The sequence below is a fragment of the Leptonychotes weddellii genome, chromosome 9 (assembly GCF_054177405.1).
Source record: "Leptonychotes weddellii isolate Sample4059 chromosome 9, ASM5417740v2, whole genome shotgun sequence".
Classification (NCBI taxonomy): domain Eukaryota; kingdom Metazoa; phylum Chordata; class Mammalia; order Carnivora; family Phocidae; genus Leptonychotes; species Leptonychotes weddellii.
The window spans coordinates 95,538,361-95,557,093 of NC_138377.1; the positions used below are offsets into that span (position 1 = coordinate 95,538,361).

Here is an 18,733-nt window from a genome sequence, read left to right on the forward strand (position 1 = left end):
TTATGATTTATAGTTCCATTTAGTGTTCATTTTATAGCTAATCCAGTTTGATAGGCAAATAGCCAGAATCAGCCAGACTGGCTCTGTGTATCCAACTTTTAACAGAGAAGTATTTTAAATTACTGTTACACTAAATTGCTTGGTATGTCTTTCTACTTTATCCTTCAATACTTCTAATACCTGTCAATTCATTGTCTTTATTTTAAAGATTATTTATCAATTTATTTATTTGAGAGAGAGAGAGAGGGAAAGCACTTATGAGTAGGGGGAGGGGCAGAGGGGGAGGGAGAGAATCTCAAGCAGACTATCCAACTTGACTTGGGGCTTGATCCCACGACCCTGAGATCATGACCTGAGCTGAAACCAAGTGCTGGATGCTCAGCCGACTGAGCCACCCAGATGCCCCTCATTGTTTTTATTTTAAGACGTTTTTTACAGCTTTTTTGGTATATAATTGACCTATAACATTGTGTAAATTTAAGGTGTACAATCTGCTGATTTTATACAATTGTATATTCCAAACCGATTTCCACCTAGCATTAGCTAACACCTCTATCCTGTTATATAATTACCATTTCTTTTTTTGTGGTCAAAACATTTAAGATTTATTTTCAGCAATATTCAAATATATGTACAGTGTTGGGGCTCCTGGGTGGCACAGTCCTTTAAATGTCATATCTTTGTTTCAGCTCAGGTCGTCCTTTAAATGTCAGATCTTGGTTTCAGCTCAGGTCTTGATCTCGGGGTCGTGGGGTTGAGCCTTGCATCGAGCTCCGTGTTCAGCACAGAGTCGGCTTTAAGACTCTCTCCCCCTCTCTCTGCCCTCCTGTGAATGCGTGCATGTGTGCACACGCTCTCTCTCTCTCTAAGACAGATAAATAAATCTTTAAAAAAGTATGTTACAGTGTTATTAGTTATAATCACCATGCTCTACATTAGATCCCCAGACCTTGGAACTAGAAATTTATACCCTTCGGCAAAAGCTCCCCATTTTCCCCCACCCCAGCCCCTGATAGTCAAACTCTGTTTCTCTAAGTTTAGCCTTTTTTTTTTTTTTAAGATTTATTTATTTATTTTGGGGGGTGGGAGGGACAGATGGAGAGGGAGAGAGTCCTGAGGAGATTCTGCGCATTGAGCACAGAGCCTGATGCAGGGCCTGATCTCACGACCCTGAGATCACAACCTTAGCCAAAACCAAGAGTCAGATGCTTAACCAACTGCATCACCCAGGTGCCCCTAAGTTTGGCCTTTTTAAATTTCCCATATAAGTGGTATCATACAGTATTTGTCTTTTTCTAACTTACTTTACTTAGTATAATGCCCTCCTCAGGGTTCATCCAAGTTGTTGCAAATAGCAGATGCCTGTCTTTTTCTTGGCTGAGTAATATTCTACTGTATGTATGTGTATACCACATCTTTAGCCATTCATCTGTTGGTGGACACATAAGTGGTATCTTGGCTATTGTGAATAATGCTGCAGTGAACATGGAGGTTCACATATCTCTTTGAGAGAGTGATTTGGTTACCTTTGGATAGATGCCCGGAAATAGAATTGCTAGATCACATGATAGTTATGTTTTTAATTTTTTGAGGAACCTCCATACTATTTTCCACAGTGGCTGCGCCAGTTTACATTCCCACCAACAGTGCGCAAGGTGTCCCTTTTCTCCACATCCTCGCCAACACTTGTTATCTCTTCTCTTTTTGATGATAGTCATTCTGACAGGCGTGAGGTGATAGCAGATCATGGTTTTGATTTGCATTTCCCTGATGATGAGTGATGGTGAGCATCTTTTCATGTGTCTCTTGGCCATCTGGATGTCTTTGGAATTTATTGTCTTTACAGAGAAGTGTATTCTCACTTAAGTGTCGAGGCAAATGGTTTGACTGCCATCACAGGGATAGATAGCTTGGGTTTTGTGTTTTGGCCAGAATCATCAGTCTTCTCATAGGTGTGATTACTTTTCCAACTCAGTCTCCTCTTTGACAAGAACAGGAGTCTTCATTAAAACTACTGATCACAAATAGCAAAGAGTCTATCAGTCCCCCAAAGAGCAATTTGTAAAGAAAACCAATACCTACATAAAATGGAGTCTCTTAATAATCCATAAGAACATTAATCACTGTGTCATGTAAGTCTGATTTTATCCCCAGGCTTTATTACAATGCCTCCTTCAACTTAACCAAAATCTTTCTCTTGGAGTCAGACCCCTTATGGAACAGCATCAAGACTTTACCACTAGGTTGGCTATTCGGGCCTTTTGGCCTCAGTTTTCTGTCCACTTAAAGCCAAGTGTCCTTATAGTGTTTCATAGCTGCTTTTCATGGAACTGCTAGACAAGAAATTATTCTGGTAGCTGACTTCTATCACAGGTGTTTTATTTTGTTTTTGTTTTTTTCCTGAAATAATCCCTCAGAGATTTCATGGAATTCCAAATCTTCTGTTTTAAGAAACCTTAAAGGTTCAAGCTCTGGCTTTGAGAGCTTAGAGAACTCTTACTGTTGTGTTGTTCCTGATTGAGAGAGACGGCGATTTAAATGATTTTTCTGGAATCTGTGCCCTCTCTTCACAAATTCTAAGAAGGGTTTTCACCTGTTTTATTAAACTCCAAACACTTCCTCATCCCATGAGAAAGATACCTTATTGGGGTCTTGTGTATTTTGAAATTTGAACATAAACAATTCCTTTGTAGCCACTGTCTCTGTAGCTAGTTCTGGTGTAGAAGTGAGAGTTACAAAAAGCTACTTTATTCAGGCTGGAAATTTTACCAAGTTCATGACTTTATGAAGAACAAATCATTGTAGCCCACATCTAAACAGAGAATTTGACTTGCTTTTAAAATAAAAATGTAAAGTGTTTTCATGTGTGCTAGTATGTAACATTATATCTCTTTATACTGTATCTGTTTTTTCCCTTTGTTTCCTGCATTTGTAAGAAAATTTTTTTACTTACCCTTGAAAATACTGGTTTCCAGAACTTACGTAGACACTCCCTTTTGTTTCCAAACCTAGAATGGCATTTCTTTTTCTTCTCCAATTTGACTTTATAGTGTCTACACCTAGAAAGAAAGAAAGAGCTAGATTCCTATATAGTCCCTTATATATGTAATATTCTTAGGCCTCTGCTGTCTTCGTGTTACTGAAAGTGACTACTATGTACCTTTTATACTGAGAACAGGGAGCTCTTAGTAGAATAGTACAGTAGTGACTCTGGACAGCTCTTATTTATATAGATATTTAAATAGTGTGACTTGATGATACTGATTTGCATTGAGTTCGGGAACTCTTTGGGAGTGAACCACGATCCAGGATCCAGGAACAAATGCTTTGGAGAGAAACCCCAGTGAGAGCAGTTGGCTTGGTCACTGAGCAGGGCTGGCTCAACTGCTGGTTTCTATCATGCTGTCAGATAGATTGCTATTGGCTGCTGGGAGAGAAAGTAGCATTTTGCTCTGAAATGGGCTAATTAGGAGAGAATACAAGCTCCCTCCTAGGGTTTCCATGGCCTGGCCACTGAGCAGGGGGACATCTTCAGAACTGCAGCTGGATGGGAGGGAGGGCCGCTGGGGTGTGGTGGGCGAAGATCCATGAGCTGAACTCCCCCTGTATTTTCAGTAAGAGTCCCCAGAGCATGTCGTGTAAGCTTATTCTCTTCATGACCTGAGATTTGTCTGTTTCTCCAGGCCTGGAATCAGGTTCTCCGCATCTGATCAAATGAGCAATTAGATACTCAAGAATGACCCCCTCAAAATAAATAAATAAATAAATAACAACACTGATTGTTTAACAAGTGCATCAGAGCTGAGGCATCCAAATTGAGAGAGAGCCTGCCCCTTCCAAGTTGTCCCCTGGGAGGCTGTGTACTTCTTCCAACAACCCTATTATTGTTCAAAATGTTTTTGGCATTTTTCTTTCGGCCATATATTTAGAATCTATCACATAGGCTGTTTTGTTGACAGATCTTTATTTTTAGAGGGATGAAATAGCTAACTAAATATTTAGAAATAAACAAAAGTCATTCTGAGTCCTGCCTGCAGATAGCGTAGGTGAGTGACCAGGCAGGCAGTTCCATTTGGGGTTAAAAATGAGATCTGATAGGAGCATCTGGCTGGCTCCATTGGTAAAACATGTGACTCTTGATCTCAGCATTGTGAGTTCGAGCCCCACTTTGGGTATAGAGTTTACTTCAAAAAAAAAAAAATCTTTCAAAAAAATGAGATCTGATATTTTCATGCTATCTTTGGGATCTTAAAGCAGTTTTCAAAGAGGTATTTCAAAACTATTTTGAATAGGAGAAGCATCATGGAAATAAGTTTCTGGATGTGGCCGCTTTGATGATACACTTATTCAAATGTATACATTCTGGTTGTGTATTTTGTAAAGTCTAATTATCCTCCAGTTTTAAGACTATCAGATTTTTTCCAAAATCACATGAATAGCCATATGAAGCTTATTATAGTCAGACTACCCAATAGAAATGAAACTGTTCAGAAAGAGCAAGTGAGCTACCAGATAGAATGGGTTATGGGGATAACTGTGTTAGAGTTGCTTTGTAAGTTAACCTTATATAGGCTCCCTGTTCTTCAGTGAAAAGGGAATAGTAATAATCAAGTCACACTGTCCACATCATAGGATCGTTGCATGGTTCTTAAGGAGGTATGGTATATGAAGCATGGAATCATGGTACTTTGTGTGTAGTCATGTTCAATACATGTGAGCCATTTTGATCATGCCACTGTTACATGATAGCTTGTCTGGGAGAGAGGAAGACTGGACAAATAAGGGATAGGGTGCTGCGTGGGAAAGAAGGAAAGTACTGATGGTAGAACAAGACTGGCCTCCTTCAGTGTTTAACGTTCTTCACACCAAACGTGTTTCTTCACACTCCAGTGACACATTAACCTAGATACATGTCAGGCTTGACATAAGCAGTATTTTAATTTTCAGCTGTCCCTGAAATTTTTGACTATTTATCGGGACTGTTCATATTCTGAACAACAAAAATCCCAACAAAACAACAAACCAATAACCTCGACATCCTCAAAAATATGGTGTTGAAGATTTGGCTCTCAAGTTGTGAAAAGAAGTTGTGTTATGTTCCCAGCTGACATGATTTTTGTGCATTTAAAAACTGCAAATCTCACCACTCGCACTATGTTGCCTTTGAAACAGATGAAGATGAAGATGGTGACCGAATTACAGTGAGGAGCGATGAAGAAATGAAGGCCATGCTGTCCTATGTAAGTCTATCATAAATGAGGACTATTGTAATGTGTTAATGTAATCGTGGGCACTGTTTCTCGGCATGCTGAAGATATAAAAATAAATCACAGCTACCATAGCATTCTTCTGTAGGATGCATAAGGGTTTCAAGGATTTCCTTACGTTAAAGTTAAGGGCGTTCTTTTCAAAAGACACTTACTGATCATATCATGAACATTAAGAATAATGCGTCTTAATGACTTTTGCATTAGGTATGGTGCAGACTAAATGGACTATCAATTTCCTGTATTTTTTATGCAGTACTTAAAGTAACGGCTCATTAAAAATGAACCCCTGGGCTCTAAAAAATTTTTCAAAATCTACTTTCAACTGGAGATCTCTTTCACCCTTCCAAACAGACTATAGTTATAATGTAGCTGCAGGCTTAGTATGGATACGCGATTTTAAAATGTACTCTCGGTTATTTTATGCACTAACCACCCCCTTTTTTTCCACCCTGAAATGAACTGCAGGGTTACTTACTGTTTCAGAGTGATTTGAATATATCCTGAAATGACTTTTCTTTTGTGTTTCAAATTTCAGTGGAAATTTGCCTTAGCCGTTTATCTGGGACTAAAGTAGATAAGCAAGATAAGACAAAAGGGTACATATCTAAAACTTTAATACTTAGCCTGACAAATCCAACTATGATGAAGAGGTGTAACTTCCCTGAGCCCTGATTTGTGCTGTCCTCTCATTGAGTTTTATTTCTTCTTATTCATTTTATTTTCTTTTATCCGAGTTTGTAATCTGTTTACAAAACATTTTCTAGGGGCTGGGTAGAGAGAGAGCCCTGGACTCAGGTCTCTGACTCAGCTCTCCTCTGGCTCGCTGGCCTTAGGCAGATCACTTAACCTTTCTGTGCTATGGCTGCCTCATCTGTCCATTGTGGATAATACCACTTGTCCTTTCTACTGCATAGGATCATTGTAGTGATCAAATGGGATAATAGATGTGAAAGCCCTTTGAGAAGTTAAAAGTTCTATACAAATACAAAGTGGTATGATGGTGGAAATGATGGACTCAGGGCCCTTGCTGGTCCCGGTCGCCATTTGTAGCCAACACAACATCCGTAGGTTTCTGATGGACCTCAGCTTCAACCAGGATATTGTTTCATTGTAATGAAAACTGTGAAATATCTGTAAGGGTTTCCGCCAATAGTTTTAATTTAGGGTAGGAGGAAAGAGAACAAGAAGGATGGCATGATTAACAGAGCGTTGCATTCAGACCAGCACAGAGTAGGAAAAGTCAATTTCCCATTGACTTCCCATTAACTTATTTGAGAGTCTTTGTGCACTGAGAATTTAGAGCAGGGCTCATCAGTACCTTGAAAGGCAGAGGAGGATTGTCTGCTGAAAGGTCTAGCACTAGTATTGATAGATTGCCTAACTCTCCTGGGAGTGTGAGATGCTTATTTTTAGGAAGCACACACACACACAGATGGATTCTAGTTTTTCAACATACATCCACTGCAGAGAGTACATTACTTAGACATCACTGTACTTTTATTATGTCTCTGACATAGCCACACACAAAGTTGTGCTTTCAAAAACGTGCTTTTGGGAAGTTCTGACAAATTATGCTTTTTGAGAAATGTTAATGCGTGTCATCATAGTGATAATAATCATTCGCGTCTCTAAGTGCCTACTATATATATATATACTAGATGCGAAAGGTATCTAATTTTCTGTGGTTTTAATAATGACTCGGTGAGGTAGATTTTATCATCCCGATGTTTTAGATGAGGAAGCCATGGCTAAGAGATACGCCCAAGGTCTTGGGGCTAGTGTGAATGTGAGCATGGAGTTAAGTTACTCCTGGTGTGATAGCCAGTGCTATCCAAGCTGTTTTTGCTGTTTCTCTCCCATCCACCTCCTTGCACATTAAGGAGTGTCTGGGGAGTTGTCTGTGTCATCACCATCAGTACATTCTGGGTGATTTGTGTGGATGTAATACCTCAGTTGAGATATCTGTAGTATATATTCCCTATGATTTATGTTTCTTTTCTCAAATGCAGTGTTCATTTTTGTGTTGTAGGAAAATACATTAAGAGTTATGTAATTGTCTTTAAACTGACAAGTTTCTGAGATTTCGATAGGACCACTTTTTAGTCTGAAAAGAGATCATCTAGCTCATTGATCCCCAAATATGTGGCTTTCACGCATTAATCAATTTTCACTTTTAGATTGGAGGACATAGGCATTGTAACATTTTATTTTGCCAAATAAACACGTTAATAAAATAAGTAAATAATAAAAATTACCTACTGTTCACTATTATTTTACTAACAAAGAAAAACAGTGAGAGTCATTTAAAGATTAAAAATGATGGGCAGTACATAATCTCAAAAGGAAAGGTGACCATTAGAGTGAGTAGATTTAGGAGTACCTAGCTGGCTCTCGGTCAGTGGAGTGTGCGACTCTTGATCTCAGGGTTGTGGGTTTAAGCCCCACGTTGGGGGTAGAAACTACTTAAAAATTAAAAAAAATAAAGTGAGTAAAGTTAGTTTTATGTAAAACTCACTACATTCTTTTCCTCCCTCATTTTAAAAAATTGAAGTACAGTCGACATATTATATTAGTTTCAGGTGTACCGCATAGTGAATTGATATTCTTTACTTTTATCAATTTGCAGTGGATGGTGAAGCCTTTTTTTATGAATTGGCAGTGGTCTATACATTGTGGTCTGATCGGGTCCAGGCTTTCTCATTAATTCACTTAAATATTTATAGATGGGAACCTGAAATCCCCAAGAATTTTAACTTAGTTCCACTCTTCTGATTCTGAATGTTTGAGCAAAATCTTTTTAAATGAAAATATCTCGGAGAGAGATAACAAGCTTTAAGTCATTTAAAGCCTAAATGGATTTCTTTTTCCTCTTACCTGTTGAGATAGCCCTACCATCATATACCTGTTGTTTATGTAGAGTCAGGCTCTGAATAAACATTTAAAAAGTAAAGAGTAGGGGAATCTCTTCCTCAAAAAGCACACATAAAATTGGTTGGCTGTCATTTTGATCTGTCTTGGCTCTTTTTAAAAAACTTTATTTTATTTTATTTATTTGAGAGCATGAGCGGGGTTGGGGGGAGGGGCAAAGGGAGGAGAAGAAGCATGTTCCCCACTGAGCCACCCAGGCGCCCCTGATCTGTCTTGGTGCTTATGATTAAAATTCCTCAGGGTTCCAGTTTTGCCATAAGGAGAACCATTTGGACCTAATCTCACATAGATTTTGGTTGATCACCTTTAGTTGCTGATCTATTATGAAAAAGCTGCATGGTCTTTATTTTTTAGGTTCATTTTGACTGAAAACTTTTTGAATCCAGGATCTGGGTGGTGGGGTGGGGAAGATACTGAGATACCGAGATACTGACAGGTAACCCTGTATTTACTGTAAAAAGCAGCTTAGTTTCTCATGTCAAATTTAATAAATTTGCAGTCCCCTTATTATTTCTTTAGAATCCATATGGGGAAAGCAAAACTAGAGACACTTTTACTGGAAATCCCTTAATCATTCTTTTCCATTGATTACAAAGGTTAAATGAATAAACAGCCTGGATCTCTGCATAAAATTAAGAAGAAAATATGCAACGTCTGAGTTGCAACTTGCAGAATTACTGTTTTCCCCCTTGAACACAAGTATTTTCTGGCTTTGGGCCAACAGAAACATAAGTTTTTATCAGTAATTTAAATAGATTTTCGTATTAGACCTGAAAATGTTGCCTTTTTAATTGAAAACTTATCAATTATTTAAATTGCTAGCAGCCTTAGGCTGTTAATTTTATGTGTGCCATAATAATGGCATACAGTGGTTTTTGATACATGTGACACGTGGATATCGCGTCGTAGTAGGGATTTGTCATGACAATAAGTTGTCGTGTGCTGTTAGATAATAACCAACATATTAAACCAAAGTCTGTTGTCACACATTAGTACTGTTTTATGTAAGTTATTTAGAAATTGTATTCTTTTCTTCATTAGATATATTTTTAAGAGATAACGAGAAGAAAACAAAGCTATAATAAATTGTCTTTTAAGAAAATGTAAAGTAATTTGGTCTCCAAGGAGATATTTAATGTATTGAGAGAATCCAGCAGCCAAGTGTTATTACAGCACCATTGTGATCGCTCTCTGCGTTTTGTTATGAGTTTGTGTTAATCAACAATCTGTTTTTATAGCGTAGTTTCTTGTAAGTTATGTTGTTAGAATATTCCACTTCTGGGATCATGGCTTTTCCTCTGACACTATTGTATCTTTTTAATTCCTCCATAAAGTATTTTTTTAATTAGAATCTGAAATGCTTTATTAGAAAAAAAAAGAAGTACACCCAACCTACATATTCTGAAAACTAAATACCTGATCATTGCTAATTATTTAAAGGACCCTGTTAAATATTCCCTTAATATAGTTTACATTTCTGTTGATGTTCTTGTTTCCCCCTCTCATTTTCTGGGAAGATTAAAGATGGTGTGTTGTTTTTCTCCTCCTGTCTTTTTGTGTTCGTTGTCTAGCAGTGCTGGCTTCATTTCCTTTCAGCACCAAACAACAGGGCTGGGCCTTGTTTATTGATTAATCATAAGCTTTATCTATCACTGAGACCCAGTTATAGGAGGGGTTATTTTAATGTTAACCTCGGCTTTTGGGTGACCTTTCATTAAGAAACTCAGCAGTACATCTTGCTTTTGTAAATGGATTCATATTTGTTTCTGCTAAATCCCGTGTCTAGTACAGGATTTATTACACCTGGTTCTCTCGATCCTGAGAGGCTTGTGTGAGTGGAACACAGTATTAACAAGAATAATTTTCTTCATTTTGCCCATTCTCTGCCTTTATACCATTTTTACACATTGCCAGAAGAGTATGGGATGAGTTTAACTGTAATGCCTCCCATTATGGCAGAGACGTTGTGTTTTAGTGGAGGATAAGTATTCCCTTTGGTATACTTGACCATTGTGTAACTTTTTACATGTTGGGTACCATGAGGGAAAATACTCCTTGACCTCTGTAGCACCTTGTAAATTGGAATATGATTAGCTTTATCCTAGTACACATAACTTGGAGATTGCCTCTAAAATCATACAGGTACTCAAGTAGAGTTGGAAGGAAGCCTTAGAAGTCTTGTCCAGCAGTTTCATTTTATAGATAAGGAAACTGAGGCCCTCAGAGGGCAGATTCAGTCAGAGGTCACGTTGCCAATGAATGGAAAGGCCTGGACACGGTCCTACATCTTTTGACTCCCAGTCTCTTTACTTCTGGTGGTTTGAAATGATGTTTTTGTTTTGGCATCTATTGAGGTCCTGCTGAGGAAGCTTTGCAAATACTCCTTTTTTCTGATATAAAAAAATAATGCTGTTGACTAGAGTGTTAGTGTACCTGAATGTGAATAAGAATGTAAAAAATACTTTGTGGGTTTTTGAAACTTTAAATATTTTATTTATTTATTTATTTATTTATTTATTTATTTGAGAGACAGAGAGCCTGTGAGTGAGGGGAGGGGCAGAGGGAGATGGAGAAGGAGAGAATCTCAGCAAACTCTGTGCTAAGCATGGAGCGTGACACAGGGCCACATCTCAGGACCCTGAGATCATCATCTGAGCCAAAATCAAGAGTCAGATGCTTACCTGAATGAGCAACCCTGGGCCTTTGAAATTGTGAAGGTGTTTGTCCTTATCTACAAGACTGAGTTTTACCACAGAATTTGTTGCCCACTTAGGAGTTGAACATTTAACAGCCCCAGGGCCTTTGCTATTAGGAAGTTTTCATCAAAGAGCAAGAGATTGGAAGCTCATTTTCCATATGGTGCTTTTAAATGTGCTCCATATTAAATAGGTTCACCTATGAACTTACTTTGTATGTGGCAAAATCAGCTCAGTGCAGTTCACCTGAACAGCTGATAATGAAGTATATTCTCTTCTGGCAGGGTGGAGAAATGGCACAAGGAGAGGTAAGCTGAATGAAATAAATAAATGGTTTGGGAAATTACTCTTTTTTTTTTTTTAACTCAAATAATCACATGCTCTAAGCTGTAAGTAAAGTTTTTATTTTGTTTTCTCATCCTAGTCAAAGAATAAAACATTTTTTTCAGAGGCAGGTTGTTTTAATTCCCTTCTCTGTGTTGCCTTGGACATTTGGATGCCCGTGAAATAGTGACAAAAATGTGGTAGACCCATATTTAGCCCCTGTTGTGAAATATCTTGGGGCATCTTAGCTTGTAAGGAGCAGAAGCATAGTAAAGTTTGCATCAGAACAGAGGGTTTATTTTGTGGCTCATGGAAGCAAAGGAGGAGATAAGCACAAGCAGGCCTCAGGCAGGTGACACTGGGGCACTCTGGGGTGCTTTGGACCACCAGTATTTTGTCATTAAAGTGGCTGTGCTTCCAGTTGAGCTCCATCTCTGTGGAGGGCTCAGTGTAGCCTGGAGGCTGGTTCCTCTGGGGTCCTACGTTGAGGCAGTTGGCATGAGGCAGTCGAGCCATGTGTGATACCTCAGTTAGCCCCGTAGGGACTATGGCTAGGAGCTTGTCTTCAGAGGAGATGTGGGCTGCAGGGAAATGTTGGACCTCCAGCAGTAGGATTGCTGTGGGGCATAACCAGGTTGTTGGGCACTTGTTGGCAGCTCTTAGTGAGCCTCTGTTCTCTTAGGCCAGTCTTACTGGAAACGAGAGGGGTATTTTCTACATATATCTGAAAGGTGAATGTAAATATACTACAATACAACAAAGTTAGAGAAATTCAGTAAATTATCAACCTAGGAAATACGTCCAAGAAGGCATAAATTGAAGTAATAGAAAATTTCAAAACAAGTGCTTCTTTCTAAATATATGTTTCTCTATTACTTATATGTTCTTTACTCTTTCCTCATTGCCTTTTTATTTATTCCTTTTTTAATAGAAGTTGAGCAGTAGGTTGGATCTTTATCAAGCACTATTGGAAATAGCTAAATAGAACGTAAGGGAATGTCACATTTGGCCTGCTCTCTGCATGGCCTGATGGTCCTATTTTATTTAAGTGGCAGGTTCCCTGAAGCTACTGCAGCAGTCCCCCCTTTCCTGTGGGGGATAAGTTCCAGGATTCCCCACAGTGCATGCCTGTAACCATGGATAGTACCGAGCCCTATATATGCCATGTGTTTTCCTATACATACATACCTGTGGTAAAGTTTCATTTATAAATTAGGCACAGCAAGTGATTAACAAAATAATAAGATAGAACAATTATAACAATATACTGCAATAAAAGTAATGTGAATGTGGTCTCTCTCTCTCAAAATACCTTATTGTACTATACTCACCCTTCTTGTGATGCTGAGAGCTGATAAAATGCCTGTGTGAGATGAAGTGAGGTGAGTGACATAGGCATTGTGACTGTGTTAGGCTACTGTTGACCTTCTGACGACATGTCAGAAGGAGGATCATTTGTTTCCAGACTGCCTTTAACCACGGGTAACTGAAGCCATGGAAAGCAAAACCACGGATAAGGGGGGACTACTTCTCCTTTAGAAGTATAACAGAATTGCTGCCGCCTAGAAATCAGATGCAAGGTCAGTGTAGACACTGCCCCAAGCTAACCTAACCATGGTGATGACTCTGAAAGCTTCAGCCGAGAGGATCCTACAAGCTTTGGACCCATTGCTGAATACAAATTTAAACCCCTTCCGCCAACACACATTACTTTACACTTAGCCAAGTTGAAGTTCATTTGCCTTTGGCTGCCCAAACCTGTATTAAGACCATCTGGAGCTCCCTAACGCCCTTACGGTCTTACTATCCAAATAGTGTTATCGTTAAGCACGGCCAACTTACTGTCTTTTTCACTTCCAAATCATTAATAAATACATCTAGCCAATAACATTAGCCTATAAACAGGCCCCAGGGTTGTTCCCTGTTGACCTTTTCAGTGGAAGACTTTTCACTGTGATTTTTCTTTCTCAAATCAATCCATGACCGTATGTGGATCCTTGGTCTAGAGACATTCAAGCAAGAGCATGTGCACTCTGTAGTACCTCAAGGTAGGGGCAGTGAGTTATTGGAGAAGTGGGGGGATCTGAAACCAGATAAGTAAATGCAGATATTAATTTGGTATTCAAAATAGATTTGCTTTATATGTTGTTTTTGACTACTGGAGCAGTTGCGTGTGTAAGAGGTCAGCGTCATAGAAGCAAAAGCCTCTCATTGTAAAGTATAAGAAATAGTCGAAAGAAAGCGTAACTGAGGACACACTAAGCAGTGTTCTAATTGAATTTGGAGCCATTTAACAGAGTTCAGATTGTTGGGTTCTTCACTGGGAAAACTAATAAATTAACTATGGACTGCAAATAGTTGGTTAGGTTATTGATTATTGCTGTAATTACTGACTGGGCTTCTTATAATGGGGTATGCTTGCAATATTGACTGAACAGGAATTTGAAAATTTTATCATTAGTAGGAAAAAACCAGCATGCTTATTCCTTATAAGTTGGAAACACTGTATTAAGTCTGTTAGGAGGCATGTTAAGGAGAGGTTTAGGAAACTGTCCTGTTATGTGTATAGAAGAAGAATAAATAAACCTGATTTGATGCGATTTGATATGTAAGACTTGCCAGAGTAAGTTAGAAGGTACCAGCAATTAGAGTAGTTACCATGTTTCTATCAGCTCTTACCTGCCTCCTTCCCTTAAATATTTGTGGAGCACTATTATGTGTAAGGCCCAGTGCTGGGCACTGTACAGCAGTGATTTCTTAGGTTTTTAGTGTGGCAGGTCTTTTTGAAAATGTGAGGAAAGTTGTTTATTCTTTTCCCAGAAAATTCACACAATGCAGCATTTCACATGTAATTTCAGGAATTTGAAGGCTCTCCTAAGACTCATATAGACTCCAGTTTAATACCTCTGCCATACAAGATAATAAAATACACAAGACAGGGCCCCTGCCCTTGATGAACTTCCAGAAGAAAAATAGACAATATTCCTTATAATACCCTTTTAATTATTTTATTGTTTGTAGTACTGTAGTAATTGAGGGAATGGGAAGGGAACTGAGTCTTGATAAACAGTTAAATTCTACCTCTGTATTTGGTCTAAAAGTGACCTTATTTAGGGGTTTCTATATTACCCTCTTGTTATGAACCCTTCTCTTCTATATAATGTTGCTTGGAAGTGGGAGATTCATAGCCCTGTGCCCTATTTCAAGATTTTTTTCAAGTACTTTATAGAAGGTTTCCCTTATACCAGCTCCTTTGATTTTGATCTTTTTTTTTTTTTTAAGATTTTTTATTTATTTATTTGGCACACAGAGAGATAGTGAGAGAGAGAGCACAAGCAGGGGGTGTGGCAGGCAGAGGGAGAGGGAGAAGCAGGCTTCCTGCTGAGCAAGGAGCCTGATGCGGGGCTTGATCCCAGGACCCTGGGATCATGACCCGAGACAAAAGCAGCCGCTTAACCGACTGAGCCACCCAGGCGCCCTGATGATTTTGATCTTCTTAATACCTTTATGAGGTGACGAAGGCAGGCATTTTCCCCATTTTTTTTTTTTTTAAATAGCGTGGAGCCCAATGCAGGGCTTGATCTCACGACCCTGAGATCAAGACCTGAGCTGAGATCAAGAGTCCGACGGTTAACCGACAGCCTCCCAGGAGTCCCTATATTCCCCATTTTCATAGCTGAGATTACTGAGATACAAATTGCATGCCTTTCTCAAGGTTACAGAGCTAGTAAATGTAGAATAGGACCTGAGATCACTCACACACTGATGTGCTTACTTATTTGTACAGCCAGATTCATACAGTTAAATATTTATGGGATAGCAACTATGTGGCCAAGTGCTGTGCTGGGTTGCACAGGTATAATGAACATATAGTTCATTCCTTCAAGGGGCCCATGGTCCAGTGTTCAGTGTGGGAGGATATGAAAGCTCATAATTACCGGCAGAGTGATAAATGCTATAATATGCTCAAACGTTAGGTGCTCTGTGAGCATAAGAAGGAGTACCTGATGTAGCTTCGGGGACAGAGAAGGCTTCCTGAAGAGAGTAGTGTCTAGATGGAATAAGGTAGGACAAAGGGACTGGGAAGGATGTTTTGGGCAGAGAGAACAGTATGTCAAAGCTCTGGTGTAAAGATGACTGGTGCGTTCAGGAGGAGCTCCCTGTGATTCAGTGCGGTATGGACAGGGGGGCAGGAGAGGGTATGAGATGGGGTTGGGAAGGAAGGTGGACTATATCATGGAGGGCCCTAGCTTGAAGGAATTGAGAAGCTGGAAAAATGTAGAGTTAATAAAACTGGTGATTGGCTGAGTGTGGGAAAGAAGGGAAGAGTGGTTTGGCGTCCTTCCAGCTCTCTGGCTTGGGAAACTAGGTCATTGTGATGTCATTCACTGAAACAGTGAGCCCGGGTGGCGGAAGATGGGTCTAGGGCATGAGGGAGGGGTGAGAGAGGTAGAAACCTGTTGAATTTGAGGGGCCTCTGGACAACCAGTTGGGTATGTTCCGAATCTTAGGAGAGAAATCTGGGCTGGAAATAAAGATTTGTGATTCATCAGCTCCTAATTAGTCTCAATTACTCCTCTGGTAATTGAAACCTTTGAAGTGGCTGAAGTTAACTCAAGGAGAGTATAAAATAAGAAGAGAAGGTTGATGAAAAACCATGGGGAGCTCCAACATTTAAAGAAGGGGTGAGGAAACAACCACTTACAGGAAACTGCGTAGAGTGGTCAGGGAGGGAGGAGGAAAACCAGAGGGGGGCGCTGAAGAAGGAGGGGGAAGGTCACCCATCAGTGCGGTGCCATGCGTCCCTAGTCTGTGAAAGATCGGTGACATGGCCTAACCCACACAGGGTCTGACTGAAGAAGCCACGCTCCCACCAGCTCAGCAGGCTGCCCAGTAGCCTGGTTTATTTAAATGTTTTGAGGTCTGAGAAATAAGAGATAACTTACCTTTTGACTCTTAAAGAGTTATGTTCTGAGTACAAGAACTAGAATGAAAGAAGTATTTTTTTTTTTTTTTGGTTCACTGATAAACTGTTTGCTTCATCTGTGAATTATACTTGCAGAATAGGATAGGATTGTGAGAAATTAAGTGAATAAACATAAATAGCTAGTAGTGAGCCTAGTACACAGTAGGTAGTAAGTAGTTGTGTGTGTGTGTGTGTGTGTATCTCTCTGTCTCTCTTTTCTCTCTTAATAGAGAACTGGTACCTTGTAAAATTAAACTGTGCTGTTTTAGAACTCAAGTTTTTTATATGGCAGATTTCCATGAAGAAAAAAATGTAATTATTGATTGAATTGTGCTGTTAGAATTAGAATTAGGTTCATAACAAATAGGAACACTGATAAACTTGCAAACAAAACAAGCCAAGAATTGTACTTGCTATCCCCTCATTGAATTTGGCCCTCTGTTTCAAATTAATTAGATTTTTGGATAACTGTGCTAAACTTTGTCACATCCTTATTAAAATTGTTTAAGGATTTTGAAGAACATCTCAGAGGGACTCTGAAACTAATCTGAGTCTGGTACTGGAGATTCCATTAGCAATCACAAAACTGATTAATCTTTTACTCAGTTAGCTTATTGATTATTGCTGCAATTACTGCACATAACGGATTCTGCCAGGAATACCAGCGGAAAACACATTTTATTACTGCTGCTTATGTATTCAGTCTGAGCACGGTATTTTGTATTTTTTGTACCTAACGATTTTTGTATTTTTAAATATGGGAAGACTTCTATTCAGAAAGTGCTGTTGTTTTAGTGGTAGGAGGTTCACTTTTTAATTTTTCAACCACCAGTAATGCATTACAGTTTACAAAGTGCCTTCACAAACACTGTTGCTGCAGGCTGATTTCACGGCAACCCTATGTAATAGACTAGCTAGCTTTACTCTCATTTGGAGGAAACTGGGCTCGGTGAAGTTCAGTGACTACGTAATAGGTAGCAGAATCAGAATTAGGCCCCATTTCAGTCAGTAAATATTTATGGAACACCTACTGTGTGCAGGGCTCCATGTTAGGGATAATAAAAGCCGGGATAGGATTATTGAGATTGCGTTTGGGCAATTATTTGGATAGCTTCAAATTATGGCCCCATTAATTTATCATGGTCACTTGGTCACTTTTCTGTCCAAGCCGTGTTAAGTATCTTGGCATACAAGATTGAGGTTTTTGTTTGTTTTCTCCAGTTTATTTTGGGCTAGTGGAAGTCATTATTGCTTATTTTATCACTATTTAGGACAAAATTGGAAAGACTCTCTTTAAAGAGAGAATTTCTAAAAACACTGAGAGACTACAGGGATCTAGAAACAGCTTGCTCTGCAGCTTCGGGGCTCACTTCTGTCCCTCCCGTGAGTCTCATGGTGCTCCTCTGGCTGTGTAGCATCTTCATTTTACAGGAGTAACCCGAGGGGCAGCCAGGGGTTCCTCGCTGAGCTTGTGTGCTGCGGAACGGCCAGTGCTCGGGCCCCCGCACTGGGGTCCTTCCTCTAACTCCCCACGTTCCTTGCTTGTCTCACTGGGTGATACAGGCCTGTGGCCTGTCAGGACTGCTGTGTGCCAGGAAGGCTGCGTGGCCTCACGCTGTATCCCTACTCCACAGAGAGCGCTACATATGCCGCAGCCTGAGCTCCTGGGTCTGGTGCCTCGTTGGCAGCCAGCCGGCCCGCACACAGCCTGCTCGTCAGAGCCACTTGCCTAGAGTGGGCCCAAGCCATGGGTTTATTAATTACCACCCTTTGCTGTATGGATCACAAGATTCTCTGGTAATACAAACAGAGATCAAGCCCAGTATTTCAGCAGGAAAAAAAAAGGTCCCTTGGATTTGGAAGAATTGTAGAAAGCAAAAGACAAATGCTAACTGCTTGCTTTAGAGATACTGGCAAGTGGCACACTTAATGTCATTACTGTGACCGTGTTAATGGTAGCATAAAGAGATGGTGATAGATGGCTAAAAAAAATTGTACAATGATTATAAAAGCAGATATAGTTTGCCAGTTGATTTGGCACAGATCTGAAATGAAAGGGAAACCACACTTATTTATTTTGTGAGGTAAATAAATAAAGTTGGAAAACAGGTCAATTTCATGCATGCAAGGTTTTATAGTAGGAAAAAATGCATTGCTCCTGTGCTGACCCTTTACATTTGAGGTTATTTGTTTTCAAACTTGACCCCAAGCACCAGTTTCAGACAACTCTATAATTAATTTGTTAGATAAAACATAGGGATATTTTATTTGTTTTGATTTCTAGGACTGTAGTGAAGTAGTAACTGAAATGACTAACCTATTGTACATAGCAGTTAATTAAAGAAAAGCATTAACTAGAGGAGAACACCACCACGGCTGTTGTCTTGTATCAGTATAAAAAGGCAGTAATTTTTTTGACAGCCACTGATTGGAAAGTTGCTTGCAGCCTTCCAGAACCAAGGGGGTACATGCTGTGGATCAATAACCGGCAAATTTCCCATTAAAAAGAATACCTGAGCAATGTTCCAAATAGCCACTGGCATCTTAAT

General features: G+C 39.5%; 1 protein-coding gene across 1 annotated transcript in view; it reads left to right on the plus strand.

Annotated features, from left to right (window-relative positions):
• Nucleotides 1-18,733, plus strand: part of MAP2K5 (mitogen-activated protein kinase kinase 5) — a 234,025-nt gene that overhangs the window by 16,111 nt on the left and 199,181 nt on the right. Inside the window, exon 3 of the mRNA XM_081831876.1 lies at nucleotides 5,173-5,240. Coding sequence (XP_081688002.1) covers nucleotides 5,173-5,240 — 68 coding nt within the window. The remainder of the gene's footprint in view (nucleotides 1-5,172; nucleotides 5,241-18,733) is intronic.